The sequence below is a fragment of the Pecten maximus genome, chromosome 10 (genome assembly GCF_902652985.1).
Source record: "Pecten maximus chromosome 10, xPecMax1.1, whole genome shotgun sequence".
Taxonomy (NCBI): domain Eukaryota; kingdom Metazoa; phylum Mollusca; class Bivalvia; order Pectinida; family Pectinidae; genus Pecten; species Pecten maximus.
In genome coordinates, this window is record NC_047024.1 from 34,104,771 (window position 1) to 34,127,234 (window position 22,464).

Below are 22,464 nucleotides of genomic sequence, written 5' to 3' on the forward strand. Positions count from 1 at the left end.
GTATTGGTCTGGTAATGCTACTCAAACAGTACCAGACTCCGTATGATTATGTCAATACTTTATAATTTAGATATTGACCAGTCTGTTCTATATATCAGACCTGTATAGTAAACACACTCGATGTCGTATAGACTCTTCTCCTATCTCGTCCACGTATTTATGATCACCAATCCGGACTCGTGGTAAATGTCGGGGTTTAATTTACAATTTCATCGTATTTGTTTTATTCTCGACTTCTTATGCTATAGACTTAGAGCTATTTCTCTGATATGGTAAAGAGTGGCGTTCTGTGGTACATATAGTACATGCACTTGTTATCAGCTCTGTATACAGTTTTAATATAATCCATTTGGAGAAGATTATGGGTGCCTACCAAAAAAGTCGTACCCTCAGTAGCAGAAGCCTACAGTCTCTAGATAAATCTGAAAAGGGCCAGGAAAATACGATATTACGAGAAAAACCAGGACGGCGGCTTCAACTGAAAAAGAAGTCGAGACAACACAGGTACAATATCAACGTAATTTGGTTTCATCATAACTATTACATATAGGTATTGGTATTTTGTGAATTACATGGAAATTCTGTATAAAAAAAGTTATTGCGACTGGAATTTGTAATTGTCTAAAAGGACGTCAGATACCTTGGCTAAGTTGTTTAGAAGGTCATTAGGCTCATCCCATTTTAAAATTCCGATAAAACCATTTCTGGTAAAAACAACTTGACAACGTATTTTTCTAAAGGTTTAGAAGGAAAGGTGAAATGAGTTTTTTACTAAATCAAGTGATTAGGCGAATCGCCTTTTTTAACAATTGAACCCTGATTTATTATTTGACGGTAAATATATTTAATGTATTGAATGAAAGGTTAATGATCCTGGTAGCGAATATAATACATATATTCAGTCAGATTAAGTCCCCTGGTGTTGATGAAAGTTTTTTTAACGTCATTCCATTAAGAAAATGGCAGTAGTACTGATATTGCGATCAGACAATTCGACGGTATCATCATCACTAGCTCTAAACAAGAGTAGATGTCACATTAAAATGAGACTGATATAAAAATACTTACATGACCTCATGGTCAAATTATCCATATAATTGTAATACTGTCAACTAACTCGATATCGACATGTCTTTTTTTCGTTGCATATTGACATATGTACAGACGAAGCCAATGTCTTGATAAAGCAAGTTATCGTTATTATTTAAAAAAGAGAAATACTTATATAATTGTGATATCATAACATATGAATTTTAGTGGATCTGAAAAAGAAAAAGAAATATTTGAACTTGTTTTGGCATATTTCTTTTCGGACCAAATTTAAATTAATGCATTTGATGTTCTTTCCCTAGGTATTATATTAATTTTCTTAGTATTTTCGCTTAATATATATTTTGACGAACACTTTTGTTAATTGATATTACATTAATGTTTTTGTGTCAATCTTTATTTTATTGCTATTGAGAATTCTGCTTTTGTTAACATGTCGGTAGTCTTTTTGTGTGTTATTACACTTTATTACATTTTTACCAGTGAAATATCGAAAATTATTCATTCTATAAAAGTGATATTTTTCACTTGTAAAAGGTATCAGTTTTTCTGATATTTTTCACTAGTGTAAACATCACTTTTTCTAATTTGACCAATAAGACAACTGCTTACAAACGACATGGGGAAATTTAAGATTCGCATATAGCTCTCCGTCATGTTATATGACGTAATAATGCAAGATAAAATACATAACGTCACAATTTATCGTACATTGTGAGCAGTTGACAGGGACCGCAATGAATTCTGTGAGAAATTGAGCTGCCTCGGTATGTTTTGCTATAAAATGTAATAAACAGAATATCTAACAGGATTTTCATTAATAACAATTATATTTCACTCGTGTGGCTAATATTTTGATATTTATCACTCGTACTACGCACTCATGAAATATATCAAAATGTTAGCCACACGAGTGAAATATATCTGGTATTATCGAAGACTGTTAAATATCCTCTATGTAACAAATGATTAAAAACAAAGTAAAAGTCACCCTGTCCTGAAACTGTGCCACTTATACAACATAATGCGTAACACTTTATTGTACGTTATCAAAATCAGTTATCACCTAAAGATTTAATGTACATTGTAGCACATGACTGTACGATAAAAAATGCGATCAAGGCCACTGTCCAAAAGTTATGCTACAACAAAAAAAAAAAAAAAAAACCTTTGATGAAATATAATTCACACACATGTTGTATAACAGTTCTTCCAATCACACGAACGTAGCTTGGTGACTTCACACGATTTATAAACCCGTATATCATCATTTGTAGGAGGTGACATTTGTAACAGGTTACACTGCATGCTTAGCCCACTTACCGTTCTACAGTTGTAAACGTGTGATGTTGGCTACATGTTTGCCCTACTGACGCACACTCTTAAACAATATAGGGTCACGTGACTCGAGTATAATGTCTGATATGAAATTAAACTTATAACAGTATTGTTTTATTCGGGAGTCTCAGAAATTAGTTTGGCAAATTGAAACCAAGTTTTGTTCATATTTTGCCCTGGTTTGATCGATTTTGAGTTATGGTTTCTAATGTTTATTTGAGGTGTACATGTAGGGCGTGCGGTGGCGACTAATGTTTATTTGAGGTGTACATGTAGGGCGTGCGGTGGCGACTAATGTTTATTTGAGGTGTACATGTAGGGCGTGCGGTGGCGACTAATGTTTATTTGAGGTGTACATGTAGGGCGTGCGGTGGCGACTAATGTGTATTTGAGGTGTACATGTAGGGCGTGCGGTGGCGACTAATGTGTATTTGAGGTGTACATGTAGGGCGTGCGGTGGCGACTAATGTTTTTTTGAGGTGTACATGTAGGGCGTGCGGTGGCGACTAATGTTTATTTGAGGTGTACATGTAAGGCGTGTGGTGGCGACTAATGTGTATTTGAGGTGTACATGTAGGGCGTGTGGTGGCGACTAATGTGTATTTGAGGTGTACATGTAAGGCGTGTGGTGGCGACTAATGTGTATTTGAGGTGTACATGTAAGGCGTGTGGTGGCGACTAATGTGTATTTGAGGTGTACATGTAGGGCGTGTGGTGGCGACTAATGTGTATCATTTGTTGTAAACATTACGAGGCTAAGTTCATCCTTCATTTGTTGCAATTATTATCATCGCGGTCACATAATGTCAAAGTTGCCTTTGTTCGGTGGTTATGGATTTTAAATGTCCTTGGTATTATGGCTATGTTATGTATTTGTTTACATGTTCCAGTTGATTTGATATTCAAATAATTGTCCTCAACATCACGATTTTCTTGACGGATACTGACAACAGACGAAAAACTAACACTGGAATTCGAGAGATGAGTTTTACGATAGAAAATCATCATCGTCTAATCTGGATACATTTGATTCCCTTGGATGTGTTCGATACTCGTTGATATGTTTCTTGGTTCTTTTTTACTAACCTGATTCTCATTTTAGGATGCTTCTTATCCCAGATTTGATTGCGTTGAAACAGAAGACGCTTCTTCGTTTGTATCTCCTGGTCTTAATACCCTAAACTTCCTCAATGGTTCCATACTTTCGGCGTACTTTGCTGTGTCATGCTTAAAGATTAGCATTGCCCTTTTATCTATATTTCCTTGTTAGGTTTCGGCGTACTCTGTTGTGTCATGTTTTAGGATTATCATTGCCTTTTGATCTATGTTTCCTGTATTACTTACAGGGTAAACGTTACATTCGACACCACTCCTCAAAAAAGATACCCTCCCTTTGTTGACTTCGAAATAAACCACCTGGCTGTGAATGATACACACGCTTTGTGGCACACTTTTCATTTACCTGATCGAGCCTCGGAATATATCTGAGACAAAAGTACACTTTATATTAAAGAAATGTGTATATAAAAACGTGCCGCCTGTCATAGCGTCATCGTACACTGTCAAAATGTATCACAATATCTATACATACCGACACAACGGACAAGAGTAGGTAACACGAAATCATAAAAATAAAGATATTAAAAAGCTAATTTACCAAAGCGTCAAAACGTCAAACAAATATACCAAAGCGTCAAAATATAGAAAACATCAATAAATAAAATGTATAAGCTTCGCCCGACAAGACCATAGCATCAATATTAGGAAACACAACGTATATGTTGATCACAAAGATGGCGTACTATGGCGATGGAATATACCAAAGTGTCAATCACGAATGTACTATAGTTATGTACGTGGAGCACTCAAGTTCAAAACACGAACAAAATATACTGTAGCGTCAAAACACACGAACAAAAGATACTATAGCGTCAAAACACGCGAACAAAATATACTGTAGCGTCAAAACACACGAACAAAAGATACTATAGCGTCAAAACACACGAACAAAAGATACTATAGCGTCAAAACACACGAACAAAATATACTATAGCGTCAAAACACACGAACAAAAGATACTGTAGCGTCAAAACAAACTAACAAAAGATACTGTAGCGTCAAAACACACGAACAAAAGATACTATAGCGTCAAAACACACGAACAAAAGATACTATAGCGTCAAAATATACGAACGAAAGATACTATAGCGTCAAAACACACGAACGAAAGATAATGTAGCGTCAAAACACACGAACAAAAGATACTATAGCGTCAAAACACACGAACAAAAGATACTATAGCGTCAAACCAAACTAACAAAAGATACTATAGCGTCAAAACACACGAACAAAAGATACTATAGCGTCAAACCAAACTAACAAAAGATAATATAGCGTCAAAACACACGAACGAAAGATACTTAAGCGTCAAACCAAACTAACAAAATGTACTATAGCGTCAAAACACACGAACAAAAGATACTATAGCGTCAAAACCAAACTAACAAAAGATACTATAGCGTCAAAACCACACGAACAAAAGATACTAAAGCGTCAAAGCACACGAACAAAAGATACTATAGCGTCAAACCAAACTAACAAAAGATACTATAGCGTCAAAACACACGAACAAAATATACTATAGCGTCAAAACACACGAACGAAAGATACTATAGCGTCAAAACATACGAACAAAAGATACTATAGCGTCAAAATATACGAACAAAAGATACTATAGCGTCAAAACAAACGAACGAAAGATAATGTAGCGTCAAAACACACGAACAAAAGATACTATAGCGTCAAAACACACGAACAAAAGATACTATAGCGTCAAACCAAACTAACAAAAGATACTATAGCGTCAAAACACACGAACGAAAGATACTTAAGCGTCAAACCAAACTAACAAAAGATACTATAGCGTCAAAACCACACGAACAAAAGATACTAAAGCGTCAAAGCACAAGAACAAAAGATACTATAGCGTCAAACCAAACTAACAAAAGATACTATAGCGTCAAAACACACGAACAAAATATACTATAGCGTCAAAACACACGAACGAAAGATACTATAGCGTCAAACCAAACTAACAAAAGATACTATAGCGTCAAAACACACGAACAAAATATACTATAGCGTCAAAACACACGAACGAAAGATACTATAGCGTCAAAACATACGAACAAAAGATACTATAGCGTCAAAATATACGAACAAAAGATACTATAGCGTCAAAACAAACGAACGAAAGATAATGTAGCGTCAAAACACACGAACAAAAGATACTATAGCGTCAAAACACACGAACAAAAGATACTATAGCGTCAAACCAAACTAACAAAAGATACTATAGCGTCAAAACACACGAACGAAAGATACTTAAGCGTCAAACCAAACTAACAAAAGATACTATAGCGTCAAAACACACGAACAAAAGTTACTAAAGCGTCAAAGCACACGAACAAAAGATACTATAGCGTCAAAACACACGAACAAAAGATAATATAGCGTCAAAACAAACTAACAAAAGATACTATAGCGTCAAAACACACGAACAAAAGATAATATAGCGTCAAAACACACGAACAAAAGATACTTTAGCGTCAAACCAAACTAACAAAAGATACTGTAGCGTCAAGCCAGACTAACAAAAGATACTATAGAGTCAAAACACACGAACAAAAGATACTATAGCGTCAAAACCAAACTAACAAAAGATAATATAGCGTCAAACCACACGAACAAAAGATACTATAGCGTCAAACCAAACTAACAAAAGATACTATAGCGTCAAAATATACGAACAAAAGATACTAAAGCGTCAAAACACACGAACAAAAGATACTGTAGCGTCAAAACACACGAACAAAAGATACTGTAGCGTCAAAACACACGAACAAAAGATACTATAGCGTCAAAACATACGAACAAAAGATACTATAGCGTGAAACCAAACTAACAAAATATACTATAGCGTCAAAACACACGAACGAAAGATACTATAGCGTCAAAACAAACGAACAAAAGATACTAAAGCGTCAAAACACACGAACAAAAGATACTGTAGCGTCAAAACACACGAACAAAAGATACTGTAGCGTCAAAACACACGAACAAAAGATACTATAGCGTCAAAACATACGAACAAAAGATACTATAGCGTGAAACCAAACTAACAAAAGATACTATAGCGTCAAACCAAACTAACAAAAGATACTATAGCGTCAAAACACACGAACAAAAGATACTTCACCGTCAACTCATGGACGAAATATACCACACCGTCAACTCATGGACAAAATATACTACACCGTCAACTCACAGACGAAATATAACACACCGTCAACTCATGGACGAAATATACTATACCGTCAACTCACGGACGAAATATACTACACCGTCACCTCACGGACGAAATATACCACACCGTCAACTGACGGACGAAATATACTACACCGTCAACTCACGGACGAAATATACCACACCGTCAACTCACGGACGAAATATACCATACCGTCCAAACCCGACAAACATTTAAGGTAGTAATAAGTGGAATATTGTTTATAACACAAATAAGAACGCTCCTCAGATATCTCCAAGATTTTCGCTCGCTTAATTTTACGTATAATGGTTTTATATAACAAAAGTGAATGGTAACTTTTTTGTGAAAATGCAAAGACAATTACCAACTTCCTGTCATATGAATACCGAGTGAGAGAAATACTATCTCATTTATCGATTTTGTGTCAAATGTTTGAAAGATATATCTCATTGAGAGTTTCACCTACACCTAATTGCCTATACACTTTTATTGCACACTGTGAAAAGAAAATGACATTTTTTACGAGTTTTTGTTTGTTTGTTGAATCAGCTGTAACGGGGCACACTCATTGTGAAATTAAATGTGCCAGTATCCTACATATATTTCAGCTACTCGCGGTAAAATTATCACAATATTTGATGAAGACCGAGCACTAAATGCATATCCCACTACTAAGTTTCTTCACACGAACTTGCAAATATCAACAGCGACATAATCATTACGAAAAGCCATGTTGCAAAAAAGCATTTTTGTTTTGTATTGTTTTGTTTTGTTTTACGTTTTGTTCCCTAATGTTGTACCTTCCATTTTCAATCAAATTGTACACATTATTATCAATATACATATTTAACCATACCAATGTTTGACTTATTGATGTCCCATCTGATGTACATCCTCTTATTATAGGAGATTCGGAAAACGGGAAAATGCTCTAAACTTATATGACTGTATATTTACGCTGTCGAGTTAATTACTTACGATAATTCTCACTCCAATAACATTCTCTTTGGCTCTCCGTTATGAAGTTTGAGCACGCTATATGGAGTTAAAAAAAAATCTTGGAATATCTTATTACTGACATATTTGATAGTTTTAAGCCAATTGCGAGTATACTCAAAGCTATACTTTGTTTCCTTGATATTTTACTTTGTTTCCATGAGATCTGACTTTGTTTAGTTTGGCTCTGACTTTGTTTAGTTTAGATCTGACTTTGTTTAGTTTAGATCTGACTTTGATCGCCTGAGAATCAAATCTATTCGCTTAAAATTTGACTTTGTTCGCTTGTGATTTGCCTTTGTTTGAGATTTTACATGAAATTTTTAGTTTCCTAGAGATTTTCCTTTGTTTTCTAGAGATTTTACTTTGTTTCCTGGAGATTTTGCTCTGAGATCTTGCCTTGTTTCCTTGATGTTTCACATTGTTTGCTTGAGATTTTACTTTGTTTCCTTGAGATCTTACTTTGTTTCCTTTTTTCCTATTTTCCTATTTTCCCTGTTTATATTACTTCACTTCCTTAAAATTCTAACGCGAAATTCTGAAATACATACCTTCATTGTTTCATTACATATTTTGTAATAATATAATTATTACTGTTTTTTGGTTCCTGATTGTATTAGTTTGTGGCAATACTTGAATCCAAAAATATGTTGGTAAAACCTGTTTCTGAGCAATTTTACAGTCACGTTTTGCGTTTTCGTTTTGCGACCTCGCATTTGGATGATATCACAAAATCCTGCCCGACCTCTAGAAATGAAGCATACAATATTATTGCTGATGGAAAATATAGTGCAAGATGTCGTAACTGATTAATGCAACAAACTGCAAATTAGGAGTGGACCGATTTTCATAAAGGCGTGTGCATTTTCCTTTCACCAAAGCAAGGTCAATGTATTTTTGTGATGCCTTGTACCTTCAATTGTGTTATTACTAGTTTACGCTTGTATTGAAATACATTTCTTCATGTATCATACCGGAACTAGAATCTATAGATGAACAGATCACTGAAGTTGCGTTATGCAGATTTACTATTTGTCATGTAATGTATCAATTACTAGATTTATAATCTTGATATTATTTATTTGTGTTTGTAGAGTTGTCCATGCCTTACGTGTTTAATTTCTCTCTAGCCGTGGCGCAAGCTCGGAATATACAGACTTATTTTACTATCAAAAAATGCACGAGGTTGATGCGCCTCCCTTGAGTACTTAATTTTTCGTTTAGACCTTTTCTAATATCTCTGTCTTTGTAATCCGGAATTTAATATCGAGTTCTAGCTGAACGAAATAGTTGCAAGATGGAGGTTATATTAATTATTCGACATTAATCACTTAATTCATTTGAGGGCGCCATTTCCCTGTGTATCCTTTTAACAAGATCGACAATCCAATTTAAATCTTAAACTTATAATTTGCAGATGTCGAAGACGCTTGTCCCAGCTACTGCATACGCATGTTGTCCTGATAACCGTCTGTATCCTCAGCGCTCTTGATGCCTCGTGTGTTCTCGGACAGATTATTTGCGATATACTCATTATGTCAGGTAAAATATACATCACCAATTCATCAGGTAAAGCTCACAAGCTTTGGAACTTTTAACTCTGTTCTTTGATATCAATTTACCAAAAGTCTCAAGAGGATTAGACCAACGTTCCAACATATACTCTCTATCTGCATCAATTTTACAAATACATGCGTAACTAGGTACCTCTGTATATAATTATAGCAAATACAATATACCAGGGGAACTAAGAACAAAATCTGATCATTTTCACAAATAAAATAAGGATAAAGTTGTTGGGCTTTTGCAGATTTGCAGGTTTTTTTTTGTATCGCATGGACAGATCAGGAATATTATTACATTAACGTGCAGGATCATGCCCGTGATATTATGGGTGAAGACAAATTAATTTTTTTATCACCCTTGACTTGTTTTTTTTTTTTTTTAAATCGTTTTAAAATCCATCGAGCATGGGATTCACTAATTATAGAATAGATGATCCATCTGTGGTGATGGCGCTTTGTCTGATGCTAGGAGATAAGACTTGTAGATAAGATAGTTTGTCTGAAGACAAGATCCTTAATTGGTCCGATTGTTCATATTAACAGTCGAAGCTATAAAAATTGATAGAGAAACCAATCAAATAGCGGAGAGAGGCTCCAAAATCTAATTGAAGAGCTCGAATACAAATGACAAGTTAGACCACTGATATTATGTGGATGATGCGTACTAGTATAACACAACGTCATTTTAGATATAGATTGTATATTGTGGTTTGAAGTTGAGCTATCTCCCTTTAAAGGAGTTTCTCTGTGTACTGTCCTAATTCCTCGGTTTCATTTCTTAACGCAAATGAAACCGAGGATCTAAATATGAGTGTCGAATTTCAGTTTAAAAGACTGAAGTTATTAATTACTATAACTAATGTATTGTTCGAACGTTGTTGGCATTCTAAAAGGCAATACTAGTTGTATTCATGTTAGATATGACGCATGCTAGTTAATGTACGCATACATGTCATGTCAGTAGATTTGACTATGCAGTAGGTGTTCTGAAGTTGAGTTGTCTCCCTTTACATGTTAAGTGTTTCCCTGTGACGTGTCCTATTTTTCACAGCTACCCCTTTCATAAACACGTGTACAGAATACTGCAGGAAATCAAAATAATCATGAGAGTCAACCTATTTTAGAAATATCGGAAAGTATTGATTAAATTGATACAACTGTGGTGTCAGCTATTTAAGGAACGAAATCCGAAAATATTTACAAAGCAAACTGTACTATAATGTGTGCATTAAAGTTTAACATTAATTGTTTGCTATTCATGAGTGTGCTTTCTAGGCTTATTGTTGTCCATTTTCATTCATCACAATGTAGTACTTTAACACTTCTGACTGAAAGCTAAATCATAAGTGTTTTCAATCCTTCTTGGCAGAAGATAATGTCTAGTTAAGCTGACAAAGAGAGACCGGCGACTGAATAGACCTTATTTTTCACTCAATGATGTACTCTCCTGACCATCAGTATGAACTCAATTTTTCATTTAATATTAACACGTTTCGTTTCCAGACACACAGCATGAGAACGACATCCTCCAGGAGAAGGCGGCGGATCAGTTTAAGCTTCTGTGTCCCGCTCTAGACCACCACTCAGACGATGGTCATTCACTGCATCTAGACGATATTATAGAAATACTGGAAGTGAACAACACAGTATGCAGCGATACTGGCCATATCGGCGACTCGCATTCCCATCATCAGCGCATACTTGTCAGAGGTGACAGTCCCCAGGAACACGTGGTAGATAGTGTAGTTATAAATTCCCTTATAAGGCCACGGCTACCCATAAAACAACATAATGTCGATCAGTCGATGCAAAGACGGAAACGTTCAGCGAATCAGCATCATCGATCTAAACGAGCCGCCGGAGGTGATAGTCATGACCATGGTCATTCTGTTACGCATGAGGTGACGCATTACTTCCATATTGGGAGCATGGCCATATTGTCCATCTTGTTGTTCGAGGTTTGTGCTACTTTTAAATATCGCAAACGTACACAATTCAGCGGTAATCTTATTTTAGCGAATTTCGTGTTGGAAGAAATTCGCTAAATATTGATTTCGTTCTACATTTATTAAGTTGACGAATTGTCAATGTTCAAGACGTATCAGGTCGTCGTTTCCATTTCATATTCATCAATTTAGCCATAGATACTGAGAACAGGATAGTTATATAATGTGTGTAATGATACTGACGACAGGGTAGTTATATAATGTGTGTAATGATACTGACGACAGGGTAGTTATATAATGTGTGTACTGATACTGAGAACAGGATAGTTATATAATGTGTGTAATGATACTGACGACAGGGTAGTTATATAATGTGTGTAATGATACTGACGACAGGGTAGTTATATAATGTGTGTAATGATACTGAGAACAGGATAGTTATATAATGTGTGTAATGATACTGACGACAGGGTAGTTATATAATGTGTGTAATGATACTGACGACAGGGTAGTTATATAATGTGTGTAATGATACTGACGACAGGGTAGTTATATAATGTGTGTAATGATACTGACGACAGGGTATCAATGTAGTTATATAATGTGTGTAATGATACTGACGACAGGGTAGTTATATAATGTGTGTAATGATACTGACGACAGGGTAGTTATATAATGTGTGTAATGATACTGACGACAGGGTAGTCATATAATGTGTGTAATGATACTAACGACAGGATAGTTATATAATGTGTGTACTGATACTGACGACAGGGTAGTTATATAATGTGTGTAATGATACTAACGACAGGGTAGTTATATAATGTGTGTAATGATACTGACGACAGGGTAGTTATATAATGTGTGTAATGATACTGACGACAGGGTAGTTATATAATGTGTGTAATGATACTGACGACAGGGTAGTTATATAATGTGTGTAATGATACTGACGACAGGGTAGTTATATAATGTGTGTAATGATACTGACGACAGGGTAGTTATATAATGTGTGTAATGATACTGACGACAGGGTAGTTATATAATGTGTGTACTGATACTGACGACAGGGTAGTTATATAATGTGTGTAATGATACTAACGACAGGGTAGTTATATAATGTGTGTAATGATACTGACGACAGGGTATAAATGTAGTTATATAATGTGTGTAATGATACTGACGACAGGGTAGTTATATAATGTGTGTAATGATACTGACGACAGGGTAGTTATATAATGTGTGTAATGATACTGACGACAGGGTAGTTATATAATGTGTGTACTGATACTGAGAACAGGATAGTTATATAATGTGTGTAATGATACTGACGACAGGGTAGTTATATAATGTGTGTAATGATACTGAGAACAGGATAGTTATATAATGTGTGTAATGATACTGACGACAGGGTAGTTATATAATGTGTGTAATGATACTGACGACAGGGTAGTTATATAATGTGTGTAATGATACTGACGACAGGGTAGTTATATAATGTGTGTAATGATACTGACGACAGGGTATAAATGTAGTTATATAATGTGTGTAATGATACTGACGACAGGGTAGTTATATAATGTGTGTAATGATACTGACGACAGGGTAGTTATATAATGTGTGTAATGATACTGACGACAGGGTAGTCATATAATGTGTGTAATGATACTAACGACAGGATAGTTATATAATGTGTGTACTGATACTGACGACAGGGTAGTTATATAATGTGTGTAATGATACTAACGACAGGGTAGTTATATAATGTGTGTAATGATACTGACGACAGGGTAGTTATATAATGTGTGTAATGATACTGACGACAGGGTAGTTATATAATGTGTGTAATGATACTGACGACAGGGTAGTTATATAATGTGTGTAATGATACTGACGACAGGGTAGTTATATAATGTGTGTAATGATACTGACGACAGGGTAGTTATATAATGTGTGTAATGATACTGACGACAGGGTAGTTATATAATGTGTGTACTGATACTGACGACAGGGTAGTTATATAATGTGTGTAATGATACTAACGACAGGGTAGTTATATAATGTGTGTAATGATACTGACGACAGGGTATAAATGTAGTTATATAATGTGTGTAATGATACTGACGACAGGGTAGTTATATAATGTGTGTAATGATACTGACGACAGGGTAGTTATATAATGTGTGTAATGATACTGACGACAGGGTAGTCATATAATGTGTGTAATGATACTAACGACAGGATAGTTATATAATGTGTGTACTGATACTGACGACAGGGTAGTTATATAATGTGTGTAATGATACTAACGACAGGGTAGTTATATAATGTGTGTAATGATACTGACGACAGGGTAGTTATATAATGTGTGTAATGATACTGACGACGGGGTAGTTATATAATGTGTGTAATGATACTGACGACAGGGTAGTTTTATATAATGTTGTGTAATGATACTGACGACAGGGTAGTTATATAATGTGTGTAATGATCTGACGACAGGGTAGTTATATAATGGGTGTACTGATACTGACGACAGGGTAGTTTATAATGTGTGTAATGTAATACTGACGACGGGTAGTTATATAATTGTGGTGTACTGATACTGACGACAGGGTAGTTATATAATGTGTGTAATGATACTAACGACAGGGTAGTTATATAATGTGTGTAATGAAACTGACGACAGGGTAGTTATATAATGTGTCCAATGATACTGACGACAGGGTAGTTATATAATGTGTCCAATGATACTGACGACAGGGTAGTTATATAATGTGTGTAATGATACTGACGACAGGGTAGTTATATAATGTGTGTAATGATACTGACGACAGGGTAGTCATATAATGTGTGTAATGATACTGACGACAGGGTAGTTATATAATGTGTGTAATGATACTGACGACAGGGTAGTTATATAATGTGTGTAATGATACTGACGACAGGGTAGTTATATAATGTGTGTAATGATACTGACGACAGGGTAGTCATATAATGTGTGTAATGATACTGACGACAGGGTAGTTATATAATGTGTGTAATGATACTGACGACAGGGTAGTTATATAATGTATGTAATGATACTGACGAAAGGGTAGATATATAATGTGTGTAATAATACTGACGACAGGGTAGTTATATAATGTGTCCAATGATGCTGACGACAGGGTAGTTATATAATGTGTCCAATGATACTGACGACAGGGTAGTTATATAATGTGTCCAATGATACTGACGACAGGGTAGTTATATAATGTGTGTAATGATACTGACGACATGGTAGTTATATAATGTGTGTAATGATACTAACGACAGGATAGTTATATAATGTGTGTACTGACGACAGGGTAGTTATATAATGTGTGTAATGATACTGACGACAGGGTAGTTATATAATGTGTGTAATGATACTGACGACAGGGTAGTTATATAATGTGTGTAATGATACTGACGACAGGATAGTTATATAATGTGTGTAATGATACTGACGACAGGGTAGTTATATAATGTGTGTAATGATACTGACGACAGGGTAGTTATATAATGTGTGTAATGATACTGACGACAGGGTAGTTATATAATGTGTGTAATGATACTGACGACAGAAAAAAATATAATGTATGTCATGATACTTACGACAGGGTAGTTATATAATGTGTGTAATAATACTGACGACAGGGTAGTTATATAATGTGTGTAATGATACTGACGACAGGGTAGTTATATAATGTGTGTAATGATACTGACGACAGGGTAGTTATATAATGTGTGCAATGATACTAACGACAGGGTAGTTATATAATGTGTGTAATGATACTGACGACAGGGTAGTTATATAATGTGTGTAATGATACTGACGACAGGGTAGTTATATAATGTGTGTAATGATACTGACGACAGGGTAGTTATATAATGTGTGTAATGATACTGACGACAGAAAAAAATATAATGTATGTCATGATACTTACCACAGGGTAGTTATATTTTTATGATTTTAATTATATTATTGTACTGATATGCGGTACAAATTGATAGAGAAACAAATTTGTATTGATATCATGGTTTTTCGTATTGATGACAACTACGTTTTTTATTACAAATTGATCATGTCTTTGTAGTGAATATTCTTTAGGACTGTTGCATTTAAACATGTATGACTATGGTATAATTAAGGAAATTTCCTCTATATTTACAGGCATTTCTCAAAGTAGTTGGAATGGGTCGCCACTTCCTAAAACACAGACTAGAGGTAATGTATCATCATTATTTATATCAGTTTACTCTATTACATGTATAATAATGTATTGCCATGGCTACAATGAATGGTGTTGTCTTTAGTTGTTTTCACTGCTCGTAGCTACGATGACTTTACTTATATTAAGTCATCAGTGTTCTTGCACGATGGTTGCTCTAATTTCTGAGCTATTATAGATGTATGTTAGAGTTATTCCTATGTACCTTTTGTAGTTACCCGCGAGTCCGTTCACCTTACTTAGTTGTCTCTAATGTATGCGCCCAAGATTGCTTCCCTTCACCTTGTTACTTGAATATCTTTTTACTTGGCCGGAGTTGCTTCCCTTTTCACCTTGTTTTATTATGAGTTTTTTTTATTGTAGGTATTCGATTTTTTAAAAATTTTATTATTATTTTTGGATTTTGTTTTTTGTTTTCATTCAGAAATCTTCGATTGCCATTCCGAAAACATCAATGCATTTATTATACAAATTTGCATGGAGAAGGAACAATATCATTGCAGAATATAAAAGGAGAAGTAATGAGAATATTAGCGATGAGACTGTTTCTGAGCCTAAAAAAAATAAATTGTCCCGGTCAATACTTTTCTATAGCATACATATTACGTTTTTTGTTTCAAGGTATTCGACGCTTTTGTCGTAACCGTTTCTTGGTGTCTCGATGTCGCCTTTTGGGAAGGTATTTGGGCCCATCCGGGTACCGAAGCTGCCACTATTCTCATCATCATCTTACCTTGGAGAATCATCAGGATCGTCAACAGTAATTACGTTATCAGTTGTGGATTATTGATCAGTTAACTTTTGTCATTTATCCAATGTTCAACGATTATTATACCATAGCATGCGATGCATGGACGAATATCAAAATTGTAAAAGATAAATAAGTATATTTCTGAATGACAATAAACAAACATTAATGTACACATTATGTAAATATCCAGTAAAACCTTTCATATACTGACGACATTTCGCAAAAGGATATTCGGAACAAGGCTTTGCGCAATGAGTGGAAACCGCCGAATAGATACATTGGATTTGAATAAATCTATCGTTAAATTTTCATTCACATATTTTTCAAAACAAGAACACAGCAGTATTATCGGAAGGTGTATTCCGTAGCTTTCACTTTTAAATTATATGGTGGGATTATATTGATATCAATGCCTGATTTAAATGACGTTTTACCGTCAGTGTTATCAGTAGATTTAAGCTGTGTTTCTGTGTAAACGTCTGGAAATAAAAACCTTAAATTGGCAGTGTAATTTTAGTTTGCCTTGCTGTAAGCCTCTGATGACAATAGTTACGCTTTACTGTGTAGCGTAATAATCTGATGTTAACTACGCTTAATTGTAATTTTGCTCAATGCTGTAACTCTAAGCCTCTGATTTTTATTCCTTTTAATTGTCAGTGTAATTTTGTTAAATGCTGTAACTCTAAGCCTCTGGTTTTTATTCCTTTTAAATGTCAGTGTAATTTTGTTCAATGCTGTAACTCTAAGCCTCTGGTTTTTATTCCTTTTAAATGTCAGTGTAATTTTGTTAAATGCTGTAACTATAAGCCTCTGGTTTTTATTCCTTTTAAATGTCAGTGTAATTTTGTTCAATGCTGTAACTCTAAGCCTCTGGTTTTTATTCCTTTTAAATGTCAGTGTAATTTTGTTCAATGCTGTAACTCTAAGCCTCTGGTTTTTATTCCTTTTAAATGTCAGTGTAATTTTGTTCAATGCTGTAACTCTAAGCCTCTGGTTTTTATTCCTTTTAAATGTCAGTGTAATTTTGTTAAATGCTGTAACTATGAGCCTCTGGCTGTAATTACTTTTAACTGTCAGCGTAATTTATTTTGCCTTGTTGTCATTGTAATCGTCTGGTTGTAACTACGTTTGATTGTCAGCGTAATTTTGGTCTTAGCGGCATTTCAATGCGTCTGGTTTTAATTACCTTTAATTGTCAGCGTTATTTGTGTTCGCCTTGCTGTAATCGTCTGACGATTTCTGTTGCAGTTCTTATCGTTATTGATATTATACGATTTTCTTTTTAATAAGGCTTCGTTTTGGTGATCAAAGAAAAGGATCTGGTGGAGTTGAAAGTTGTCAAGCAGCAGTATAGATCCGCTATAAAGGTTGCCAGGGCACTGAAGCGGAAAAGGGATATGTATCGGGTGAGGATACAGTGCTCAATTCAGAAAAAATCTCATCCTGGAATGTGAAATATTTATATAGCTCCTATATTTTCATTTCTTTTATTCGAATTATTCAATACTTATAAAGCACTATTTTTGCAATTAAAGCCAATTTACCAACTGCAAGCTATCCATAGTGCACTATTGTTATAAGGATTATTAATATCAAGCTGGTAATTTTTAATGTAATACCGTTGTATAGTGGTAGCTCAATCAAACGTATACTTGAAATACCGGTATGTTACTTTTAGGCAGAATAACATGTTATTCATGTGTTCCAATGTCCTACACGAGTCATCTTTTCCAAAACGGTATGATTTAGGTGGAATCTAGACAGCTACAAGGTCTTTGTAGGAAACATAAAGTCGACGAGTCCGAGATTATTGCCTGTGCGCCTATAGGTAATGTATACATATATTATAGCCTTTTTGAGCAATGCACGGTTGTCTCCCCTAACTATTTCACGATTTAGAAGTTTACGACATTGAATATGATGCGCCATAACACCTTAGTTCCATTTGGACCTGCATATATATCATATTTTCATTATTAGAACCAGATGATAACCAATCAGTTGATGAAATTTGACTATTTCATTTTAATTTGCATTAAAAGGTTATAATTTAAATTGTTAGATAATGTTATTTTGAGTGAGAAAATTAATAATGTAATGCGTTTCTGATTTGGTAAACGACATAAATGTACCCTTTGGTAGGATGAATGTTACTGGTAGGATGAATGTTACCTTACAGAACTAACATGAGATGAAATAAATAAACGCCGTGGTAAGTAACCAAAAATAGAAAGCGACCTTTCGTGTCTGATAAAACAATGACATCTGAACAACTAAGACTGAGAGGTCAAAAATACACTCCCGTCCCAGAAACAGAAATACATACCGCCAGATCTAGATGATGTACATGAGATATAAATGTGGCTATTTTATACCAGACATTAACTGAATGACAGACTCCTACACACATTCGGGTCATCACAAACGACTCTGAGGAGGAGACATACATTGTAGACAGACGGTAATATGTATTAATATAATCTGGACAATATAATAAATAAATAGGTTCTGTAACCTGTACGTATTCAGATCGATATATCTCAGTCATGGTATTCTATAACATTATATAGGTCAAGGCGAAGCAGAATAGTAATCCTTGTCTTATATAATATATTCTTATTCTCGTACATAAGTGAAACACGTTGCACGGTTATATTTCCTAATTCGTTATTTCGACAGAAAAATCAGTTGATATTATACAAGTTTTATAATGAAGTCACTTTTGATGAAATGTCGCGTATAGTCATTCAGAACACAGACAGAAAAAAACATCTTGCACTGGTTAACGAGTGAGATTTGTTTGTAGGTGTGAGGTTTGATTGTGAAGCGATGCAATGTAAAACAGATATAACACAAGCCTAAGACAGTCTTTACAACCGATTTGTGTTCATATGTCATTTCCATAAAACATCTTATTTGCATCAAATCAAGGCTAGCTAATAATGCATTTCCCCCAATGTATTCTATTTAACTTAAAAGCAATAATGATAAGATATGCTTTTGCACCTGGTTTACACTATGTTTCTATGAGATTCGGAACTCTGATGAAAGAATTAGAGGTACAATTATGATATTTATCTCAATTTAGAACCATGATCAGTATCTCACATGATTACAGTTTTCGGAAATACAATTGTTTCGTTTGTTATCATTGTTATAGTGAAGCAGCGTCGCCGCAGTAGCTTGTTTCCAGTGTTATCAAGCTTTGCCTCTTTAGCAATGATCGGTGCTGTAGGAAACAGCGTCCCTGACCTTCATGAACCTTCGTCATCAGAGGAGGACGACGACAATAAAAATATTGGAAGAACCAGTAGCATTTCAGAGCTGTTAAGGTCTATATCAACTGATAGTGATCTTTCGGGACAAGTGACCTTCAGCCTATCCCCTGACCCCATGGATAGTCCAAATGGAACAAACGTGTTTACATTTGACGGTACAAGAAATGGTTATAAACCTCCTCGATTCGACGAGGTGAATACATCAGAACTTGCAGAGGTAAGTGATGTTCTTACCTGATGACGTAAGCAACATTCACATATAATTAACTATTATTTCGACATGAATTCAATATCCACACGCAGCCATTTATGAGGCTAACATTGACAGATTGAAAAAGAATGCGTCTTCACACATTCTGTATGTGTGGAATATGCTCCTATACACAAACGTTTGTCTTAAATGTCTGGGATGGTTATGCATTGTACGAAATGTTTTGTCTTATGACGAGCTAAAACATGTAACGGGTGTTTTTATATATTGATATTTACACCATAAACATGTCATTCTATAACGATGAAGTTATTTCACATTGCAGGGTCTCCACACACGTCTATGATAGAGGACATCATTTGGAGTTAAGGGAGGCATGGAAGTGTTGTGACCTCCTCGTTTAACCGTACTTACCTCAAATCGTCGAGTGTAAAAGTGCGTTGAATTGCAGTGACATGTTTATGCATTCCATAATTTGTGCGTTTAAAATGTGTCAATTATGAAAAATTTCATTCTGAGATGAGATGCACTTTTGCCTAAGAGTTTTAAAAAGAGGTCGGGACTTCCTGACTTCGATAAGCAATGACATTATTCATTATATCTTACAAGATTCGATCAAGGATGTTTTCAAAGAAGTTTAAAAAATGGGAAAAATACGCGTTGAGACATTTACATTCCCACAATAATGAATAATTAATAAATGAAAAAAGTAATTATTAAAAAAAGGAGAACAGTAACAAAGATATACCTTTTTTTGTTCATATCAATATTCTTATAAGGGGGAAATAATGCGTTTTTAAACTGAATTTTATATCAATGTGTTTATATAGTATGTACGCATATTGTTCCGTGAATTACATGGGAACACTAAGTTTATGTATATATATTGTCGCGTAAATTTGTTAGATCTTCACCATTCCGATCCTACAGCTTAACTTTCCAAGTAAAGCAATAACAGATATTTTAAGACATTCTCTGTATACAAGCAGTCTTTTATAATTGTTCTAGTTTTTAAATTTAAGCGTTTCACTTAATTAAATTCGTTTGCTATTCAAATAAGTGTGCACCTGCATGTTGGTAATTTGTGAGTCATCGCTTACAAATTAAACCGGACAAGATTCACAGTATATAACAGACCTAGTGACGGACACCAAACTCCACCTGATATAGTTTTAAGGGCATAAATGATAGTTAAGTCACATTACGTAATGCATTTTTGAAATGCTTTAAGTCTGGGTTATTATACAAATGTACAATATATTTAAGCTACGAGTTTTATTATTTAGTTAAGATACATAAAATGTATATTGCAGCCAATATGTACAGATTTATCTACAACGTAACTCTCACATTTAGGGAATCCATATACTGTACACTGCTACGAAAGATTGAGATGGTAGATAAAGGAGAAACAATTACCCCTACATCATTGTCATAATGTACAGAGTTTTCAAAATTTATTTTGAATATACTAAACTGAAGGCGTGTGCGTTATCATTCGTGGTCCAGACACATATTTTGTACGTGTACGTAATGTGGTGATTGTGACATGTATACCTTATACTAGTTAGTGCTTTGTGTCCTTTATATAAACATAAACATCGACACAAAATTGCGGAATGCTACATATTTCACTTGTACATAAAATTAACTTGCAAGGCGTTGTTGATTACAGCAGCTATTTTAGTTACTTATTAATTTGTCTGCTCACATGGTCATCGACCCTGAATTTTTAGCTGGGGCTCATCCAACGAAATGTAATATTTACACTGCCAAAACTAAAGTATATACGCCGAAATATTATATGACCTAACGACTTCAAATCATATGTGAAACCTCGGAGACCGTATGCTCAATAATATGTCCTAATTTAATTAATAATATGCGCTATATATTTAACAAAGGGCGTCTATCTGTCCCTGCATTAACCACGTGATTCTGTATGCATCTCATACACAGTGGTATTATAAGGTTGAACGATAAAACCGTTAACAAAGAACACATGTTCGCAATGTTGAAATAAACTTGTTTAATAAAGAATAACACCATAAACGTGTTTCATGTTGTTTTTAATACAGTATTTTTTTATGATAGCTATTCTTTCTTAATGAGTGCAAAAACAAAATACACGTGATTACAGACATCACCCATTAAAATTGATTGAAATTAAACAATGACAGATCTGTAAAACAAACGTTGACACATTTTATGACGTTTTGTGGTCAGCTGTACCAGCTTTGTGAGTAGAGGCGTATCACTACAACCATTACATTTCCGTTGACTGTCCAGTTGATATAAACGTAATCACTTTTCTAACGCAAAACATGTTATCAGTCAAATCCTTTTCCGTCCACGGAGTTTGTCATAACGATTAGTAACACGATGGAACATAAAATAGCCTTGTTATACTTTCAGTTTTATACAAACACATAGAATGAGATATATCAGCAGGATGTATATAAATCAGGTTAGAAATAACGTTAGGTTATCACAAAACAGGATACGACGCTAATTAAATAAACAATTCATACATAACACAGCACTTGTATCGGATATTGTTTAAAATGACAGTTTTCCTTGGTTTTTACAATCTACAGTAAGATATCTCATGGAACTACTTCAGTAATTTAGTGTGATGATTTAAAAAGAAAAATAGATTGTGGTAATACGGTCTTAGATGCATTAAAAACGATCTAACATATTAGTACTGCTACGCATTGAAATTGATATGGTGATTTGGCTTTTC

The 22,464-nt window shown here is 34.6% G+C and overlaps 1 protein-coding gene across 1 annotated transcript; it reads left to right on the plus strand.

Annotated features, from left to right (window-relative positions):
• The first annotated feature begins 289 nt into the window (after nucleotides 1–289).
• Nucleotides 290–20,690, plus strand: LOC117336500. Its single transcript, XM_033897092.1, has 9 exons — nucleotides 290–504; nucleotides 9,129–9,253; nucleotides 10,780–11,234; nucleotides 15,421–15,474; nucleotides 16,100–16,238; nucleotides 17,520–17,635; nucleotides 17,979–18,057; nucleotides 19,390–19,724; nucleotides 20,044–20,690. The coding sequence occupies exons 1-9, from the start codon at nucleotides 362–364 to the stop codon at nucleotides 20,062–20,064; spliced, it is 1,467 nt and encodes a 488-aa protein (XP_033752983.1). The 5' UTR covers nucleotides 290–361; the 3' UTR covers nucleotides 20,065–20,690.
• The last annotated feature ends 1,774 nt before the right edge of the window (nucleotides 20,691–22,464 follow it).

What these genes read in the sequence shown, in the direction of transcription:
- LOC117336500 (XM_033897092.1), top strand. Translation starts at nt 362, where the DNA reads ATGGGTGCCTACCAAAAAAGTCGTACCCTCAGTAGCAGAAGCCTACAG. An exon ending in AAGAAGTCGAGACAACACAG is followed by an intron (nt 505 to 9,128) that starts GTACAATATCAA and finishes TATAATTTGCAG; the next exon opens with ATGTCGAAGACGCTTGTCCC. An exon ending in TGTCCATCTTGTTGTTCGAG is followed by an intron (nt 11,235 to 15,420) that starts GTTTGTGCTACT and finishes CTATATTTACAG; the next exon opens with GCATTTCTCAAAGTAGTTGG.